The sequence below is a fragment of the Mytilus californianus genome, unplaced genomic scaffold (genome assembly GCF_021869535.1).
Source record: "Mytilus californianus isolate M0D057914Y unplaced genomic scaffold, xbMytCali1.0.p SCAF_22, whole genome shotgun sequence".
In the NCBI taxonomy this organism is placed as follows: Eukaryota; Metazoa; Mollusca; class Bivalvia; order Mytilida; family Mytilidae; genus Mytilus; species Mytilus californianus.
Genome location: NW_026262671.1, coordinates 2,700,340 through 2,721,443, shown reverse-complemented (window position 1 = coordinate 2,721,443; position 21,104 = coordinate 2,700,340). Strand labels below are relative to the sequence as shown.

General features: G+C 32.0%; 1 protein-coding gene across 1 annotated transcript in view; it reads left to right on the top strand.

Moving 5' to 3' along the window:
* The first annotated feature begins 3,212 nt into the window (after positions 1 to 3,212).
* LOC127732091 (exostosin-1-like) overlaps positions 3,213 to 21,104 on the top strand; it is a 90,728-nt gene continuing 72,836 nt past the window's right edge. Inside the window, exon 1 of the mRNA XM_052241145.1 lies at positions 3,213 to 4,264. Within this exon, the coding sequence (XP_052097105.1) occupies positions 3,363 to 4,264 (902 nt within the window). The 5' untranslated portion in view covers positions 3,213 to 3,362. The remainder of the gene's footprint in view (positions 4,265 to 21,104) is intronic.

Below are 21,104 nucleotides of genomic sequence, written 5' to 3'. Positions count from 1 at the left end.
TATTAAAAGTACTCGAAGTAAGGACGAATGTTTAAGCATAACATAAACTGTTTCAGTGTTAAATTTATCATAATTAATTAAATATAATTTGAGTACTTATATAATTTTTTATTTTAATGTAATTTTGATTTTAGATCTGTATAATTGAAAAAGAGACATAATTTGATATTGTATTAAAAAAAAACTGATATTAAATAATTAACACTTGATAAATTGTGTCAGAGTTCATTTTATTTGATAGTTACATAATGGGGTTCTATTGAATATACACCTGTCTCGGAGACATAATTTCACAGTGTGACATGTATATTAGGTTTAAATTATTCGATGACCAGGTAAATCACGAACATGTTATAAATAATGAGTTTTAATTGACACCTTGTAAACAAGAAGTTGTCACACCACAGGTATCCACACTCTTTCCAAAAATACAAGTCACAAAATGTATAATTAATTGATATGGAAAAAAACTTAATTTATTTGTTAATTAATTGTTAATCATGATAGGCTTTGTTTTTTATTCTTGATATTTATAAATTATTAAAATTTTATTTATTTTTATATTCCTCATTTATTGGGCTTTCATTGAGTTTTTTTTCTGTAGGATTGTCGGTAAATGTTTGATTTCTAAGTGTTGTTTGACAGTTTTATCATATAGGCTTGCATTGAGTTGTTTTTTTAAATGATTGTCGGTAAATTTATGGTTTCTTCATGTTCGAAGTCTGTATTGAGAATTAATATTTAAGAAATTACAATTAATTTCTCATTTGAATAAAGCTTCATTCATGTGCACGCAATATGGAAAATTCCGATTTTATTTCGTGGGATGACAATCTTAATAGTAACGACTTAGATATACTCCTAGTTGAATAAACTGATAACGAACTCTTTGTTGATAGTGAAAAGGACGAAAACATAAGCGAGAGACCCACCAACAAAAACAATTGACAATACTGCATACATAGATGGATATGTGTGTCCTCGAAGCAACAAAAAATCTATAAAAAAGCACAGGTCATACATCAAAGCAACACGGAAGACACTATTTAAAAAGTATTTTATAACCTTGTTTCCGAGAAACAATCATTTGTAGTGGTTTTTGTCTTTTAATCATTTGTAGCGGTTTTTGTCTTTTTATACTGGGGTAAAGAGATGGCAATTTAAAAGTAAGATTGTTTATGTGTATACATATACAAATCCTTGGTGTAAATAAAATCTTTTATTATCATATATATATATATATATTTGATATATATATAAAAGTCTAAATTGAAAACAACGTTCAATATTTGATATATATATATATATATATATATATATATATATCTTTTGCAGTCACCATTGAAATGTCCTCAATACGATTTTAATTTAAAAATGAATTAGGTTCATGTTTTGAACGAGAAGCGTAGTCTGAAACGACAACAGATGCATATGTAGCTCATTCATAATATTACGACCGGCAGAAGGTTTCCTTTACTAGGAAAATTTTACTCCTTTTGTAAATTTACTGCATTCGTTCATCTTTGGCACCCTAAAAAGAAGAAAAAACAATGACTTCAGAATAGGAGAAAATAAACAACTTTGCTATAAACAGAATGAAAAATGAATAAAATGTCTAACAAAATGCAGGCTATAAATTTCATAGTGCACAAAAAAGAAGGACTGATTTAAGGAAATTTGTCCATGAACAATTTCAATATTTAGCCAGTTTAATAAAAAATTTCGGGTATCAATCAGAAAAAATCGCCACATTGTTGGATCAAATTTTACGAAAATAGTCTTATTTTCACGAAACATCATTTGGGAGTACTATTGGCCCATAAAATTATATATTTATTAGCATATTTTCAAGTTTTAAGAAAAAAATTGGGAGATCAAATGGTTTCTACGGCAATAGGTGAAGTGAAATGGGCCGAGTTTTAACTTTGTTTGTATTTGATTAATATCATCATTTGAACACATTTTATCAATAACAAATTATTAGAATTAGTTTTTTGTAACTTTTAAATATACTTGCATGCTTTAGCTGTGAAAGGTATCGGCATTATCCATTAGAAAAATCGTGAGGCGTAGAACCTTTTACACAACAATACGGGTTATTACCCATAAATCCATCGGATTAATCGGCTTTCCGGTGGCCACGTCATTTCATTGGCTGTTATATAGACTCTACTAGAGTTGCGAATCTCTTGTATTATATGTCTCTGATTTATCTAAGTTGCTTGTCTATTAAAAAAACAATCTAACAAACAGTTACTCTTCATGTACGTTAATTGGATTCCTATATAACTTTTTATGTCTCAGTCATATATTTATGATATTGAGCTTTTAAACTTTGATTTATTTGTTTACCACTATTACTAAATGGGAAATACATCATTCTAAGAATCACACGATCAAGATATAATTATAAATTATTAAAAAAAATATTTTTACATGGTGGTGTGTGTTTCATTGTCTTAACTTGAATTTCAAGTTCATGTTTTAGAGCAAACAGAACATAAAATGAACATCATCTGAATTAATATATTTGAGGTTCAGCACTGCCATAACGGCTGGGATACATTAGTCCCAGCCATTAGGCGTTACGATTTTAACGTTCCGGATTAAGGCCACTAAAAGAACACTAAGGTACATGTAGCTCATTCTATTTGTGTTATTGTTGTCAGATAAACAAGACTAAAGCTAGTAGTAAATAAATATAGCAGAAGAATAAAATTAAATTCTTCGTCATTTTGATATGACAGGATGCACTCCAGACACCTTAATTATATTTACTAAGTAAAAGTATGTCAGGGTGATATATATATATAATATATATATAAAAAAAAAAACAAAAAAAACTTAAGTATCTTATATAAAATATAAGATACTTAAGTTGTTTTTTTTTATCACAAATGCATGTCAAAATATTGAGCTGTAATTACATAATTTTTTTTTTTTAGCAAATTATTATATCGTAGACCATTAAAAAGAATGGTACGAGAATTACCACATTTACGGTAATACGAAGCGACAGGTGCCCGTTTAATTGTAATTAACGATTAATCCCGCAAGCATTATATATTAGGTGTTGATTAGATTAACAGTTGATGTATATTGGGGTTAATTAAACGATTATCACCTTTAATGAATTCATCGGTAATTTTATAATCTAATTACTGACTAAGACACAACATTCCCCACTAGGAGCCCTACCGCTTGACCTTTCAACTTATCACAATGCATTGACGTAAACATGGCGGCCACCATGGATTTGTGTTTTTCTCGTTCCTAATGGATTTCGTTGAAAATTGGTTTGAAATTGGGTAAAATTTTGTTGATTCGAAATGACAGTCTAGAGTAATAGGATCAAATGTTCCATGCAGGCCAAAAAGCGATATTTTCTTTTAATTCTTCTTGGAATTATCATATGTTTATTGTGTTTTTTGGGTACAAAGCTCCATAAAAATTCACACCATGGAAGAATTTTTCAAAGAAATTTGTACAGTTTCTTTGATATCGAAGATGAAATCTTTGAGGAGGATTTGCACTTGTCCTCAAAACAAAGAAGGGAAACCGCATCTGAGTCGAAAAAACAGCGTTGTAGAATGGAAACCTGTTTTGATTTCAATAAGTGTAAACTTGGATTTAAGGTTTTTATTTACCCCATTCATGAAAGGGTTTCAGAAACCTATAGTAAAATCTTACGGACCATTCAAAATTCCATATATTATACATTGGACCCGGAGCAAGCATGTGTATTCATTTTATCCATTGATACATTAGATCGTGATACCCTTAGTAAAGACTACGCCAAAGACATCCAATCGAAATTGGACCAATTATCTTTATGGAATAATGGTAAAAATCATATTGTTTTAAATTTATATTCAGGAACATGGCCGAATTATATAGAAAGTTTGGATTTTGATATAGGTGAGGCAATGATAGCCAAAGCAAGTTTATCTGTGTTCAAATTCCGCCCTGGATTCGATATATCGTTTCCCTTATTTGCCAAAGAACTCCCCGAGATAGGTGGGGAAAGAGCTTATGTGTATAACTCTATAAACAACATCCCACCGTTTCGAGAATATTTATTAGGATTTAAAGGAAAAAGATATCTAACAGGAATCGGTTCAGAAACGAGAAATTCACTCTACCATATTCATAACAAAGAGGATATAATATTATTAACTACATGTAGACATGGAAAAAACTGGCAGAAGAAGGCAAGGGAATTAAATGATACAAGATGTAAAGTTGATAACGAAGAATATGACAAGTAAGTTAAAAATAATATTACATGAACTAAGATTTCTAGTAAAATATTATTACAATAACATGAACTAAGATTTATAAGTACAATATTACATGAACTGTGATTGTTAAGTACAATGTAAAAACATGAAGAACAGATTTAGAACTGACATTGACTGATCAAGATTAAATCGGGAGGGATGCGATCTTAACTCCACCACATACATGTACCATGTCAGGACATATTCTGGGGTTGTCATATGTATATCTTAATACTTTGTTTCATTCTGTTGAGGGCAGAACTTTGATAGATTCTGTTAAGTATCACCATAACTCATTAGGTTAGGACAATTTAGAGGTGGTCAGTGTGGTTCCCAAGTCTTTGATAAATCAACTAGACATTTGGACCAGTAAATCATTCTTCGTAACTGGACCAGACTCTTTTTTACCGGACATTCATACCTATTACATGTTGTATAGGCACCTGACTATTGTTGAAGACAGTTTGTTACCCTGTCCCTCTACAGCACGTCTTTTGGTTAAATTTGTGTCAGTGGGTTGCTGTCTCAATCATGTTTACCCCACATCTTTTATTTATTCCTATACATCATGTACATTGGAACATGGTATAATTGATGGAATTTGAAAGATAATAGATGTATGTAATGTTTGAATATTCATATTGGATTTGATATTTGTCTGCTAGGACCAAATTGCCTTGAAATATTTTAATAAATGTTTATTTTATCAGGTAGAACTTGTCCTTAATGAATTGATTCTTGTTTTAATAATTACAAATTAATTCAATAATTGCCATGATCCACAGTTTACACATTTTTTAACAATTTAATGCATGGTACATAGTATAGAATGTCAGTTCATGTATGTACTGAAGACTTTGTAAAAACAATTGTTTGATACAAAGTAAAAAAAGTGCAGCTGTAGGCAGTAGCTATAGGCTGCAGAGATGATTTTGACAGGCCCGAAAGCAATTTTACAAGTCTGGCTGCTGGGCCAGAGTAAGGGTTTTTTGGCTTAGAAATCAACAGACATAGTATTGAAAAATACATCAATATACATACCTTCAAATTAAAATTTTGTTCAATTTCCTTATAAATTTTTTAATGATAAATGTAGATAGGGTATGAAATATCGAAGAAGAACACAAAACATAGAAATCATTTACTGAATCGGAAAGAAATGTTATTGATATATTTTTTTGGTTTTAAAATTTTGCATTTAATTTATTTAGTTTTATTTTAATTTGTTTTTTTTTGGTTTAATTTTTAATGCTTTGCTGTGTTTTTTATTTAAAGATTTGTTTTATGTTTATTCATCATTTCTAAAATTCATGATTTTCACAAAAATGAAAAGAAGGTTTCATAAACCAACAATTTGGTTTTCCCAGTGAAAGGTGGGCAAGATAAAAATAAGAATTATGAAATTTCCTCATTACAGGTATTGTTAATATACTTACACCAAGATGTTAAATGAAATTGGATACCCTGCATTCATCATGCTTTTCAATAACATACATGTACACTGTATGATCAAATAGCTGAAAGACCCCCCTTCTACAATGTAAATTTTTGAAAACTATCATTCTGCATTGACAATAATATCGTGGTGTAAATTACATGTAAATTACATGTAGATACTCCCATTCGGGCTAACACCGTCAAGGTGTATCTACTACAAGTAATTTACAAAAGAAGTTGTAAATTATCATTGACGAATTCGAAGCTTCAATAAAAATATAAACTGTATAACGGCTTTTTAAAAATGAAAATTGCACTACATGTATGTTGAAGTTGATATCAGATCTCAAGATTGAAAGGAAAATTTATAACTTATAAATATTGTATTGTCATTTATCATGTTTATACTCAGTGTGGGAATTTTATTTTCCATGTTTCACATAATAATTCAAAATATGAAAAATTAAATTTAAATTCAAAAGGCAAAATAAGATATTTTTTTGTGAATTTGAGTACGAACTACTTGACCTGCTTGACACAGAACCATATTCGGAAAAAAACTTTACCCATATATGCATGTACATTTAAAAAATTACATGTACATGTCAGACATTCTCGTACCAATTAAACCAAAACTATCAGTAGACATTCTCAATTGAATCATTTTGAATGCTAAATACTATAACTATATTAAGCCGAATCTTTAGTTAAGTAGTTTTGACTTCAGTTTTGAAGTATTTAAAACTTAATTTTCTTTGACACAAGTAAAGTGTGTGAAGTTAGGTTGAGATTATTCAAATTTAATAGAAAAATCAAAGGAAAGATTATATTGGCCCAAAGAATAAATCTGACAAGTTTCCAGTCTGGATTTGTTCAGAAAATATGCAACCTAATTGGGTTATTTTAGATTTAAAATTTATAATGAAGTTCATGTTTGTTTTTTTTCTGTGAGAGGAAGAAATGAATAAGAATTCATGTATTTACAGCAGAGTCACTAAGTCTGGCTTAGGATTCTACAAGAAGCTGTTATCATGATGAAGGAGCTAGTCTAGATACTCCTACATTGTTGTACATGTATTATTGTATTTATTGCTGAAAAATACCAATATTATTCAAAGTTCACCTTTAGCATGTGTAGATGTATCTTGGGTTGGTTTAATCCCCATTAAATTGACTTTTTCAGTGTTTGATTATAATGTTGGCTTATACTGTACATGTATATATTTATTTTGACTGACAAGACACAGTTAAAGCACAAAATTCAATTTTTCTCAATTGAAATGAATCAGCTGCACATACATTTGTACTTGTACAATAATGAACACATGCATTTCCATTAATAAATCACTCTGAAAATTCTAATACATGGACATACAAATATTAGTTATATACAGGAATGACATGTTTCCCCAGTGTTACAATGGTTACATGTAAATAACTTTTTATGCAAAATATGTGTACTTTATACGGTTTGAAAAAAGTAAAATTCATAAATTCTTGTGTAGATCTATGCATGCATATATATACATGTACTACAAATATACTATGTCATCAAGGAACTGATCATCCAGGACTGGACATTTATTCAAATCGGCACAGTGTACATTAGTCATGTTGGTCAGTCTGGAAAAACAAATACTTCAATATGACCATCAACAAAATGGTGTAAATATTTACATGACAAATATTGAAATTTGATACTAGTTCACAGTTTTTAGAATCGGCAGTGTATTATAAGTTAGACATGTAAGAAATAAAGAAACTTGCAAATTTTTCATAAATTGTATAGATCTGTATGTTTTATCTAAATATATATCACAGTCCTTTTGTGATTAAATTGTACAAAATTTCTAAATACATGTACATGTACATGCAATAATTCCTTGAAAAAAAATGTCATCATTATTGAAGATGTTAATGTATTATGTAATGGTTAATAAATTTTGTTTGACAATATATAGCCTCTACTCAAACCTCACAAGTTTGGAGTTTTACTATTCAATAAAAAAATTGGCTAATGATCAATTGGTCTTCTACTTTTTTTTTTAAGCAGACTGCTAAATTTATATACATGCTATACATGTATCTAATATTTTAAAAGTTTATTACAAATACGTTTTTTTTGGGGTGGCGTTGATTGAACATAGGATTGTTTTTCAGAGAATATAAGACAGGTCAGAGGGGATGTGGTGCATTGTGTAGATACAGTACTAATGCTAGGAAATTCAGGTCCATGCTTTCTGCTTTTGCAGTGGTTCCCAAGGCTTTGAGAAATCAACTGGACATTTGGTCCAGTAAACCATTCATCTTATCTGGACCAGACTCTTTTTAGTCCCCTACCGACTTAGTCGAAGGGGACTTTAGGTTTGCACTCCGTCTATCTGTCTGTCTGTGCATCCGTCAGTCTGGCAAATCCGTTTTCCACACATTTTTTCTTTGTGCTTAGAGATATTGATTTGATATTTGGTTTATTGTTTTATCATGACAAGTTACAGATCAAGTGTGAATTTTGTTCCAGTCTGATGATTTTTTGCAGAGTTATGGTCCTTGGACTTAAAAAATTCACTCAAATAATCAGTTTTCCGCACTTTTTTTCGTCATGCTTGAAGATATTGATTTGATAATTGGTATATAGTTTTATCATGACAAGTTACAGATCAATTTCAAATTTTGTTTCGGTCTGATGATTTTGTGCAGAGTTATGGTCCTTGGACTTAGAAAATTCACTCAAATAACCAGTTTTCCGCACTTTTTTTGGTCATGCTTGAAGATATTGACTTGATATTTGTTATATAAATTACACCATGACAAGTTCTAGATCATGTTAGCATTTTGTTCCAATACAATGAATTTTTAACTGGTAGGGGACTATGTATTGCCATGCAATACTCTCAGAATGCTTGTTTTTACAGGACACTTACACATACATGTATGATTTGGACAAAATTAAAAATTTTACTGGTCATTTGGTCTAGTAATGCATATCACTTAAATAGACCAAACCAATTTTTACTTGACTTTGCCCAATGTCCTGCGACCTTGGGAATGACTGCTTTTGCTACATGTAACTTGTGCAATGCAGGCATATATATATATACAATACATGCATCAGTCAACTACAAATTATGCATATACATGTACAAAGAATTAATTTTCATCACACCATCAAACAGTAGCAATACTCTTTCATTACCTGTTCAAACCTTTTGTAATAAATCAGTTTTATAGCAAACTAAATGAAAACAGAAGGTAAAAGATAACAATTTATTCTGTTAGTTATGTCAGTACAGAGACTGACATGTGAATCACCCCCATTTAATTACATTCTGTCAAGTGAAGTGTTTGCTTCTGTAACAAGGAATAGAGAGGGGTCTGGAGGAGAGTGACATGTGAATCACGCCATCTAATTACATTCTGTCAAGTGAAGTGTTTGCTTCTGTAACAAGGAATAGAGAGGGGTCTGGAGGAGAGTGACATGTGAATCACCGCCATTTAATTACATTCTGTCAAGTGAAGTGTTTGCTTCTGTAACAAGGAATAGAGAGGGGTCTGGAGGAGAGTGACATGTGAATCACCACCATTTAATTACATTCTGTCAAGTGAATTGTTTGCTTCTGTAACAAGGAATAGAGAGGGGTCTGGAGGAGAGTGACATGTGAATCACCGCCATTTAATTACATTCTGTCAAGTGAAGTGTTTGCTTCTGTAACAAAGAATAGAGGTCTAGAGGGGTCTGGAGGAGAGTGACATGTGAATCACTGCCATTTAATTATATTCTGTCAAGTGAAAACAAGGAATAGAGAGGGGTCTGGAGGAGAGTGACATGTGAATCACTGCCATTTAATTACATTCTGTCAAGTGAAGTGTTTGCTTCTGTAACAAGGAATAGAGAGGGGTCTGGAGGAGAGTGACATGTGAATCACCGCCATTTGATTACATTCTGTCAAGTGAAGTGTTTGCTTCTGTAACAAGGAATAGAGAGGGGTCTGGAGGAGAGTGACATGTGAATCACAGCCATTTAATTACATTCTGTCAATTACATTCTGTCAAGTGAAGTGTTTGCTTCTGTAACAAGGAATAGAGAGGGGTCTGGAGGAGAGTGACATGTGAATCACAGCCATTTAATTACATTCTGTCAAGTGAAGTGTTTGCTTCTGTAACAAGGAATAGAGAGGGGTCTGGAGGAGAGTGACATGTGAATCACCGCCATTTAATTACATTCTGTCAAGTAAAGTGTTTGCTTCTGTAACAAGGAATAGAGAGGGGTCTGGAGGAGAGTGACATGTGAATCACCGCCATTTGATTACATTCTGTCAAGTAAAGTGTTTGCTTCTGTAACAAGGAATAGAGAGGGGTCTGGAGGAGAGTGACATGTGAATCACAGCCATTTAATTACACAGCCTGTTAAGTGAGGGGTTTGCTTCTGTAACAAAGAATAGAGAGGGGCCTGGAAGAGAAGGATGTGCTAACCTCTGATCTTAGGGGATAGCCAAAAAAGAAAGACATTCTTGTGTTGAGTGTTTCCAATCTACTGGGTGTAGTAGAGTCTGAATCTACCATAGTTTTATGCCTGTAAATGATTACTTATCCAAAAGTTTTTTTAGTGGCACTTTTGATACAGTGAATCATGAAAAAAATGCAGGTGTCCTCATATATACATGTACATGTATGTATATTGCTTCTGTTACGATCTAGAGACTAGGACAAGCAAATCTTTTATTTGAGGTTGACAAAGTCAGATATGTGAATCACATTAGATGCAGTATGATTGCCAATCAATTGGCCATTCCATTTAATAACTGAAAAGGGGGTGGATGGTTTTTTCTGAGGGTATCAAAAGTCATTTTTTAAGGGTATCGATTGGCTCATAATATATCTGATGTTTTTGTTTCTGTGGGGTCTTTTCTGGTCTAAATATGTAAAAATGAGGGGTTGATGGCACAATTTGGCATCACAGGGGTTGTAAGCCAAGCATCTGAGGGATTGAAATTTGCCTGAAAATTTTCTTATGGCGGTCTTTGACAAGGTAACCATCCACTCCCCCCTGTCCAGAAATTAAATGGAATGGCCCATATTATGTCAGAGACGAGTATCCACCAGAGTTCAAATAAGTGGATATTATAGGTCACTGTACCTTCTGACAACAATGAGAAAAACCAATATGGTATACATTGTAGTCGGCTATAAAAGGCCTTGACATGTCAGTCTGTCAGGTGAAGTATTATGTATTCTGTAACTAGGTTTATAAGAGAAGGGGATTTAGTACATGTATTGGAATGTGGGTCATGACCTTGATCCTTGTACAATGTATGAATAAATAGGGGAGAGTGATGTTCATCAAGGAAACTCCAACCGAATGACACAAAAGAATAATTCTAGAAGTCAACATACATTCTTAAACAATATACATGTGAAGTGTGAACGAATGTACATGTAATATATAAAAAGACAGAGAACTGAAAGGGGCTTTGAGCAGGATTAAATCTGAATCTTTGACTCTGGTCTTGATGTGAATCTTGACAAATTAATAACAAAATCTGTCAAGTGAGGTATTTGATATTGAAACAAGTAAGAGAAAAGAAGGGAGTCTAGAAAACGATATTAAACATATGAATCTTTAATCACACAATTATTTTCCTTCATTGGGATGATGCATATGGCATGATACGGGTTATGTTCTTCTCATATATTTTATGAGGGATACTAAACCCCTAACGGGAGGGATTGTGAATGATTTTTGTTTAGGGGTCAGCTGAAGCATGCCTCTGGGTGCAGGATTTTCTCGCTGTATTGAAGACCCATTGGTGGCCTTCAGCTGTTTTCTGCTCTTTGGTCTGGTTTTTGTCTCTCTTTGACACATTCCCCATTTCCATTCTCAATTTTATATATATATATGACTCACAAATATACATGATACTCATGTATCATTATTATGATTATTAACTAGCCAAAAAAATAGAGTTCATTTTTTACTTTTCTCTTGTAATTTTAAGTCATAAAATATTTTTCTTATAAAAATTAAGATGGATGAATGAAAGAGACTGGGTTGTTTCCATAAAATTTGAAATTCATAATTCTTACAGAGAGAACAAAACAAATTTGATTTTAATCACATTTTTGTTGTAATTTTTTGCCGGTGCCCGGCAAGATATTTTCTGTTATTAAGGTGTTTTAGGCATTTTTCAACTTTTGTTATCTGTTTTTTTGAAAATATATATATGTGCTGTTATTTACTGTTATTGACTAATTTCTAATTTACTGTTTTGAGCAAAATAAAAAAATGTTAACCTGTTAATACACCTTATCGCTATTTGTCCGCCATTACTGGATATCACAAAGGTTCCCGTAAAATTTTGATGTCACAATAGAAAATTTCTGACGCCACAATGGAAAAGTGATTGTTGTATGACGTCAATAGTTCAAGTGTTGCATATTCTTGAGTTAAGCATCGCAGCTTTCCAAATAGCGATAAGGTCTATGCACCCCATCTTGCCCACCCCCCCTTTTCCCCTTGGATAAATAATACAAAACGATAAAGGAGATTATAAGATATATATATTGTTTATGAGACAACTGTCCATAAAGACAAAGGACAAAGACATGAGCATAAATTTGTTGAAATACTATATAATGCCAATGCTGAGATAAATTTGTCATTACATCACATTTCTATTTTTGTCGATTTCACAGAATTAAGATGGTATAATTATTAAATAGCAGCCATTTCAGCATTTCTTTTTTCAGGTTTAGCCACATACTAGTAATCCATTTCATTCAGCATTGAAAGCTTATAAGGTCTCTAAATTGAATTGTGTGAGTCATTTTGCTGTTTGTTTGCCAATCTTGTGATAAATGTAGCATGCACAACATGGGAAATTGACCAAACATTTATCAAGAAACCTTGGTCATGTTGGTAATGAACTATTTCCTGTCAGCTATTGACAGAAATACAGCACTTGCATTGACTTGAGTGTGTTCCTCTTATGAAATGATGAAAAGCAAACTATTGAATAAATTAAAGAATCTAGTTGTAAGCATGATTATAGATTATGTAAAGAGCACAAATTTGGATAAATCCAAATTTCCAATTATATAAATTTTCACGAGCATTAAAAAAAAGCAAAATGTTCAGAATCCTGCAACAACTGAAGACCTCAGGTGCTCCAGAAGGCTGGCAGTAATCTTTAGTAAATAAACAAGAACTTGTAGACATGTGTCATGTGTGTAGATCATACAAAAGATTAAAAAAAAAATATAAAGAAAAAGCTTGGTTTACAATGTACATAAATGTTGGTGTACTGTTTCTGTGTTGTTGATGTCTCACCTTGATTAGCGACAGGGAATTCAGAAATAAATGAAATATATCAGAGGGTGACAGATGTTTAAAAAATGTTTGTACACTTTGATAAACAATAACACAAAGCAATAAACAATAATAAACAGTGATAGACATTTTACACAATAAAGAAATATCAAAAAGTGGAAGGGTTCAATATGTTCTTTTTATGGCCTCAGTCTGTCTTCAACTTCAACTGCCATGATTTCATGGTATTGTGCTCGCCGCGAGTGTAGAATTTCTTGGATTTGATTCCTGACCAGGTCAAACCATAGACTTGAGAATTGTTTTTTGCTGCTTCTCCACTAAACATGCCACATTAAGTAGAAAGAGAAAAGACAGGCCCGCCCTGAGTCAGGATAATGTGTCATGTTAAGGTGACATGTCTTCCTGCAGAAAGTTGCCTTGTGAGCTAGCGAATTAAAGATACTATCGAAGCATATCCCTCTAGTAATTCATATCTGATAAACATGCTCTTGTCCTGAGTATGCATTTAACTTGTCACTGGACGTTTAAACAGCTATCCTTCATCATTGATCATTGGCCTGTCTGTTATATAAAATAGACATTCATAAATGTGTAGATATTAACTTTTATGCTTTTATAGATTGTGTCTTCTTTTGCACACATAGTGTCATTTGATTTGTTCCACATATCAATTTTACAATTTAAACAGGAGAATGGAAAAAACTCCCATATAGTTTAAGATTTGAAAGTACAGATCTAGATGATCAACGAGTTAAAAAAAAATAGACTGAATTAAGCCATTATCACACCTTGTCCCTTCAAAATCAAAACACACTATATGTGAAAGATAATTTTAGGTTTGTCTGTCTGATAACACCCTCCCATCTGCTTTCCTTAGAATGTACTAATAACAATTATTTTGGCATGGTTCTGTATATAATTCCTGAAATTGGTTTGTATAAATGTTTTACATTTCAAGTTTATCAAGTGTACATTTACATTTCAAGTGTACATTTATATTTCAAGTTTACATTTACATTTCAAGTGTACATTTATATTTCAAGTTTACATTTACAGTTCAAGTGTACATTTACATTTCCAGTGTACATTTATATTTCAACATCTGTGACACGTTGAGAATTTATTTATCAGAATATAAAGTTTTGTAGCAAATGCAAAAAGTTTTAATTGAATTTATATGCTTTTAGAATTCAGGATGCGTTAACAATTTATGGAATCAATTATAAAATTTCTGGTTTATGACTAAGTTCCTATCTTCCTGGATAAAGTGTTTGAAATTTATGCATGTGGGTTTAATAAGTAAATTAATTTTCTGAATGTGGGAGTAGTTGGCATATCTGTTCGTACTCAAACAGCAGATCAAAACTTAAAATGCTTTTAATCTAACTTTGTGAAATATAATTGGAAATAATCAAAATTTTATTTGTAACATCTTCTCTTAGAATTTATTGATCTGTGGAAGATTATAAGAGGCTTAGTGCAACAGCTTTTATATGGAGGCGATCTGAGTAACTCTGCATTTAAGCATTGATCATGCCAGACAAATGTAATGGTAAAGTGTCATTGTCTGACAAATGTAATAGTAAAGTGTCATTGTCTGACAAATATAATATAAAAGTGTCATTGTCATAGAAATCTGGGACTATTATACTAACTGTAATAACCCCAGCACAAATGTAATATAAAAGTGTCATTGTCAGACAAATGTAATATAAAAGTGTGATTGTACAAATGTAATATAAAAGTGTCATTGCCTACAAATGTAATATTAAAGTGTCATTGTCATACAAATGTAATATTAAAATGTCATTGTCTGACAAATATAAAAATACCATTGATAGATAAATGTAATATTAAAGTGTCATTGTCTGACAAATGTAAAGTTAAAGTGTCATTGTCTGACAAATATAATATTAAAGTGTCATTATTTAACAAATGCAATATAAAAGGGTCATTGTCAGACAAATGTAATATAAAAGTGCTAGTTGTTAGACAGATGTAATATAAAAGTGTCATAATGTGTGACAAATGTAATATTAAAGCATCATTATAGAAATAAGGAGATGTGGTATGATTGCCAATGAGACAACTATCCATCAAAGTTCAAATAAAGTGGACGTAAGCAATTATATGCAACTGTACAACCTTCAACAAAGAGAAAAACCCATTCTGTATTGTTGGCTATAAAAGGCCTAATTTATAACAAAACAGTTTAGGAAAAACAAATATGAAATCATGGACAATCGCTGAACTACAGGCTCCTGATTTCCTGCCTTGGGGCAGACATATAAAGAATGTGGCTGGTTAAACATGTTGGGAGGCTCCAACCCTGCCCTAATCTGGGACAGCGGTGTAACAGTACAACATAAGAACAAACTATAAAAATCAGTTGAAAAGGGCTTAACTCATCAGATTGATACAAAGAAGAAATGACAAATGTAATATAAAAGCATTATTGTTAGACAAATGTAATATTAAAGCTTCACTGTCTGACAAATGTAATATTTAAGTGTTAGTGTCAAATGAATGTAATAATATATTGCCATGGTTATACATATATAGTGTTTTGGTATGAAAATAAGGAGTTGGTTGAGTTTCCTAAAAGACAACAGTTGATTTTCTAACATAACCAGGTGATTCATTAATAGACACCAATGTACATAGGGCATGTATACGTAGCATAGCGTCAGCACTTTGATATGCAACCAGACACTGTTCTTTTAAGTACAGGAAATATTAAGATGAATAGTGATTAAGTGAAATGTAAAAACATGACATGGCATTCTAGACATTCATGACACAGGATGAACATTGTTAAAAAAAGGAAGAAAGTCATTAACTGATCGAAAGTAGGTAGTTGATATCTAATATTTTGGAAGTAGAGGTAATATAATATATATAGTATTATAGGTCCACTTAAGGACATCTATAATAGATTAGTGTGAATGACCTATCAGTGTTTATGATAGATGTATAGGTGTAGGAGATTTTATACTACAACTGCATGTACTACATGTATTTGCACAGTCAAAATGAATTGACCATCTTAACTGATGTCTTTATACAGTTACTGACCTTATAATGCCTTGTTTGTGACATGTGTTTCTATGAATCAGTTAAATCTAGGAATCTCTAAAGAACTCGGTGTTTATGGAATTTTAAGTTGTCCTCTTCAAATTCAAAATTGCTGATTTCATCCAAAGTACTTCATTTATAACAGTTTTAAGAGCTCCAGTATAAAAAGAATATATATATACATTGCCTCAAATATTTTTTTCTTTTGTTCTATGCTCGAATCAGGATAGAAATGCTGGCAAATTAAAAAAAAAGCCTCATAATTATTCATGTTTTATATAAGCCTTGTACAATTCAATTTTATATTTAGAGACAACGTATAGTGTTGTATATACATGTATATATTCATGATATTGGATAATTAGATATAAGAAGATGTGGTATGAGTGCCAATGAGACAACTCTCCATCCAAGTCAAAATTTATAAAAGTAAACCATTATAGGTCACAGTACGGTCTTCAACACGGAGCCTTGGCCCACACCGAACAGTAAGCTATAAAGGGCCCCAAAAAATTACTTGTGTAAAACCATTCAAACGGGAAAACCAACGGTCTAATCTATATAAAAAACAAGAAACACTTATGAACCACATCAACAAACGAAAACTACTGAACATCAGATTCCTGACTTAGGACAGGTGCAAACAAATGCAGCGGGTTTAAACGTTTTAATGGTACCAAACCTTCACCCTTTTTCTGAAACAATAGTGTAACATCACAACATAGAAAGACACACTATAAATAAGTACAGATGCATACTACATGATGTGAATATGGAAGTCTACTATATATAGATATGGTCATTGAATTGACAGTACATTATTCAAGGAAACTAATCATTTTTGAAATCATTTTGGATTAAATCTGAGATTGATAAGAAATATCAAACTTTAATAGTCTTTAAGGTATAAATTTAACACCATCCTATTGCTTGTAAAAACCCAATTTTCATCATTCATTAAATTAGACTGCCAATGTTACATAAATTTTCCTTGGGTGTATCTGGGGTTATCATAGGCAAATATAAGTCTATAAGATATTTTTACCTTTCGAAGGCGTGTGAAAGAAAAAACTTCTTGGCTATATTTACATTGTTGAATTGTAAATCAAACCTTTATGTCACATGGCAAACAAATTTAATGGTCGTTATCAAAAACTTTTTCTCCTTATTTGCTTAAAAAAGAATTTTTATACCAATGGCGTAATAAAACAAAATTACAAAGTTTATTTTGCAAACAGGGCATTAAAATTTTATAAGATTTCTGATACAATCTTATTTCCAGTGTGTTAAATCATATGTATATGGTTAAAAAGGAATTTAACAAAATGATCGTCTTTGTTCAATGCTTGTTGTGCTATTACATAAAAGTTTAATGCTTGAGTTAAAATATTGAAAAAATATTTAGATAGGAAAGATATCTGAATTGTTACACTGGCAGACCTATTTGGAAAATCACCGCGATTTTTGTAAAAACTCCGGTGTTTTTTGGCTAATCTCCGCGAAACGGATAAAAATTAGAGGTTCATCGTAAATTTGCTGTATTACAGGATATTTTCCATGTTATCCGGAGATTTTCCGTGTCGGCGGGAATTAGCCGTTTGTCCGATAAAACTGGTGTGTATTGAGTCATTGATAGAATCACTGATGCGTGAGCGACGGTTATTAATAGGTCGTTGTATAATCCGTTATGCGTGAGCGACGGTTATTAATAGGTCGTTGTATAATCCGTTATGCGTGAGCGACGGTTATTAATAGATCCTTGTAGTGTGGTACAAATTATGATATATAGATGTTTACAGAATTAAAAACAAAGTAACTATAATCATTTGAGATATAAGGAATTTTCAAAAATATATCCTATAATGTTTCTGTAAATTTAGAGAGAAACAGATTATATATATCTGGGGATTAGATGGTTACTTTTTTTAATTATATGTCAGAGGCCGCAGATCATTTAATTGCTTCTAGAACCGTTTATTGAAACAAAAATAAAATGAACGGCCAGGGGAAAGTCTTTAGTAACCTTAGTTGGTATCAGGGGTCAACTGGGTTGAGTTCAATATCGTAGCGGCTATGTAGTTGCTATCAATATCTATGTAGCAGCTTATCTATAGCTACACGTTCAATAGTAAAAATCTACATAGCACTACGTAGCCGCTACGATATTGAACGCAACCCTGGTAATACATAGAGTCAGACCGTCGTTGCATAATATGTATATGTATTTACACACAATGCAGTGCATTCAAACTCGATTTCGCAAACTCGTGGGTTGTCTTTTTAGACAAAAAAGTTCAATTTAAAAGATATGAAAGTTACGTACATGTATACAAGCATAGATATAATAGCCATTATATCTGTGATACAAGGAATTGTATATTTAACGTCAATGCCTGTCTTGTAAACTAATCTGTTACACTTTGAAATGTAAATAAGTTCTTTTTAAAAGATTGGACGGTTATTTCACATGAATAAAAGTTCTTCTGATCATTTTTGTTTTACAATGATTTTTGAAAGTGCGATCTTAAAACTAAGTTTGTCCGGACTTGCATGGAATATTTGCCACTGGAAGTTAAGCAACCAACAATCAATCATCTTAAAATAAAATAAATATGCCTGAGCGGTAATATTCTTAAATTTTTTAATGTGAAACACAGTTTCTTCATTTATTAGAAATCACTTTCAGGTCTAATGGTAAAGTGAATATACATTCCGGGATGAGATTAATTTACTATAATTGCCAAAGAAAAAGAAATGATATTACGTTTCTTTTAATTAAATTTTAGACTGCAACAAATGTAGATCGAACATTTTTAATAATGAAATGATGCACGTCAAAAATTTCGCTCACAATAGAGATGTTAAAAATAGATTTTTATCAATTGTGTCACTGAGATCTTCCAACGGCGGGAAACATCATGTAGCTATAAACACAGGTGATGTTACTGACCGATTGTGGAATGTCAATTTAGGGTTAAATTTGATGTGTAATGATTGACATTATTGTGCGCGTTAGGTTGAGGCTCTAGAAGGTTAATTTCAATTGATAACCAAAATTGTATTTGAAGGCCAGGATTGGAAGATTATCAGACATTCTGTGGCTCAATTTTAATTTTATTTTCTAACTGTGAAGTGCTACCTAAGCCGTGGCCTGGAGAACCCAATTTTTTAAAAGGGTGTTCCAAAGGCATATCAAAATACTTCCAGCATTATACAGGTCCTGAGGTACAATTTCTTGGGGAGGAGATTTCAATTGCTGTTATGTGGGTTAATTTTTTGTTACTAGGAATTTTCGTTTTTTTTTTCATCAGATTTGCCCCAATTGTCTATTCTGTTAAGGTTTCACAAAAGTCAAAATATATAACACTTCATAAACATCTGAACTTTGCCTGTATTTTTCAACCTATAATGAATAAAGTCCTAAACTATATGCAAATATCTTCATTTAAACATACTTAAACATATGCACACCGTGTAAATTGTAAATAAAATTGAAATTGTTATGTTGTGGCCAACCCGGTTCTTGGGGTGAACACCAAATTTTCCAAAAGAAATCTGGAGGCCTATTCTGATCATATTCTGATCCCCAATTTGATGAGAGAAAAAAATATTGTGGTCTGGCAGTTGACAAAAAAAATCGGAATTCCAGAATTCCCCATACCGTTTATTTCAAGAAAAAAATGTTTGGTGTATGGCAGTGGGGAATAACGTTGTGTTCCGAATTATTTCCGACTCAGAACAAACCCTTAACCTTTTGAATTTAAATGTTGCTCCTATATACCTTACTATCGTGAATTTTCAATGTTTCATGTATATTTCAGGTCAGATCCCAGGGCATACTATGTGTTCAAAATTATAAAAACGTAGAAAATTCATGATTCATGTACGTGTAATATGTCTCAAGAAAATGGATTGAAGGCATATTAATTATCAAATTATTTATTTGTACAAAAAAACACATAGGCAATGAAAACCGTGTGTGCGCCAAGAAAGGTCAATACGTATGACTCAACTCGGAGGCTGATTTAGGGGCAGGCTGTCCAGATCCCTCCTTATGGAACTACATATGGTTATTTTTGACTTTTATTTACTTGTTTCACTTACCCGAATAATTCAGTCGTTATATTCCGCTGATCTACGATTATTTTATTAACAAGTATATAGAAGAGATCGATTACGGAGAGAGACTGAATTTTTCGTGGTTAGTTCCACTCCGACCTTTTTTTAGTTTATACAATAAAGCAAGTCTATTTAATCCATTTCTCCGCTGTTTTCGTTATATATAGCACTTTCGTCATACTAAGGTTAGGTTTCAAAGAGTGGATCATTAATATGAATATGTCGGGGTCTTTTAGAGCTGACAATGCGGTATGGGCTTTGCTCATTGTTGAAGGCCGTACGGCGACCTATAGTTGTTAATTTCTGTGTCATTTTTGGTCTCTTGTGGAGAGTTGTCTCATTGCCAATCATACCACATCTTCTTTTTTTTTTTATATAATAACAATATCATAATTACAAATACTAATTCTCCTTACGTCATCCGAGAATACATGTGTCTTTTCTTTAGGCTAAAGCGCGAGTAGATGGTCAGATATATATATGGAATTTTGAAAGGACCTTGACTGGCTACACAGCCCTTGCACGATCTGATCGATGGTCAGAAAGATGACCGTCAAGTTCTAAGTGCACACAAATGGTCACATGTCATGAATATCCATGAACGTACAACGAACTAAATTTTATATATACGAATCCTTGCTGTACCACAGGTGTCCTTGTGTAATGAAATTTTAGGGTATTGGTGCATAGTCAAGTGATTAGATAAACTGGGATAATCAATGAGAGAGAATGAATGACCATTTTAAGTTAATCCAGGGACTTTCTATTGATTGTTGTTTGCTTTACGCTGCATTAGCACAAAAATGCTATATCGCGGCGAGAGCTTATTCCAATATTTTTACAATTTAAGGTATATTTTTAAAATCAGA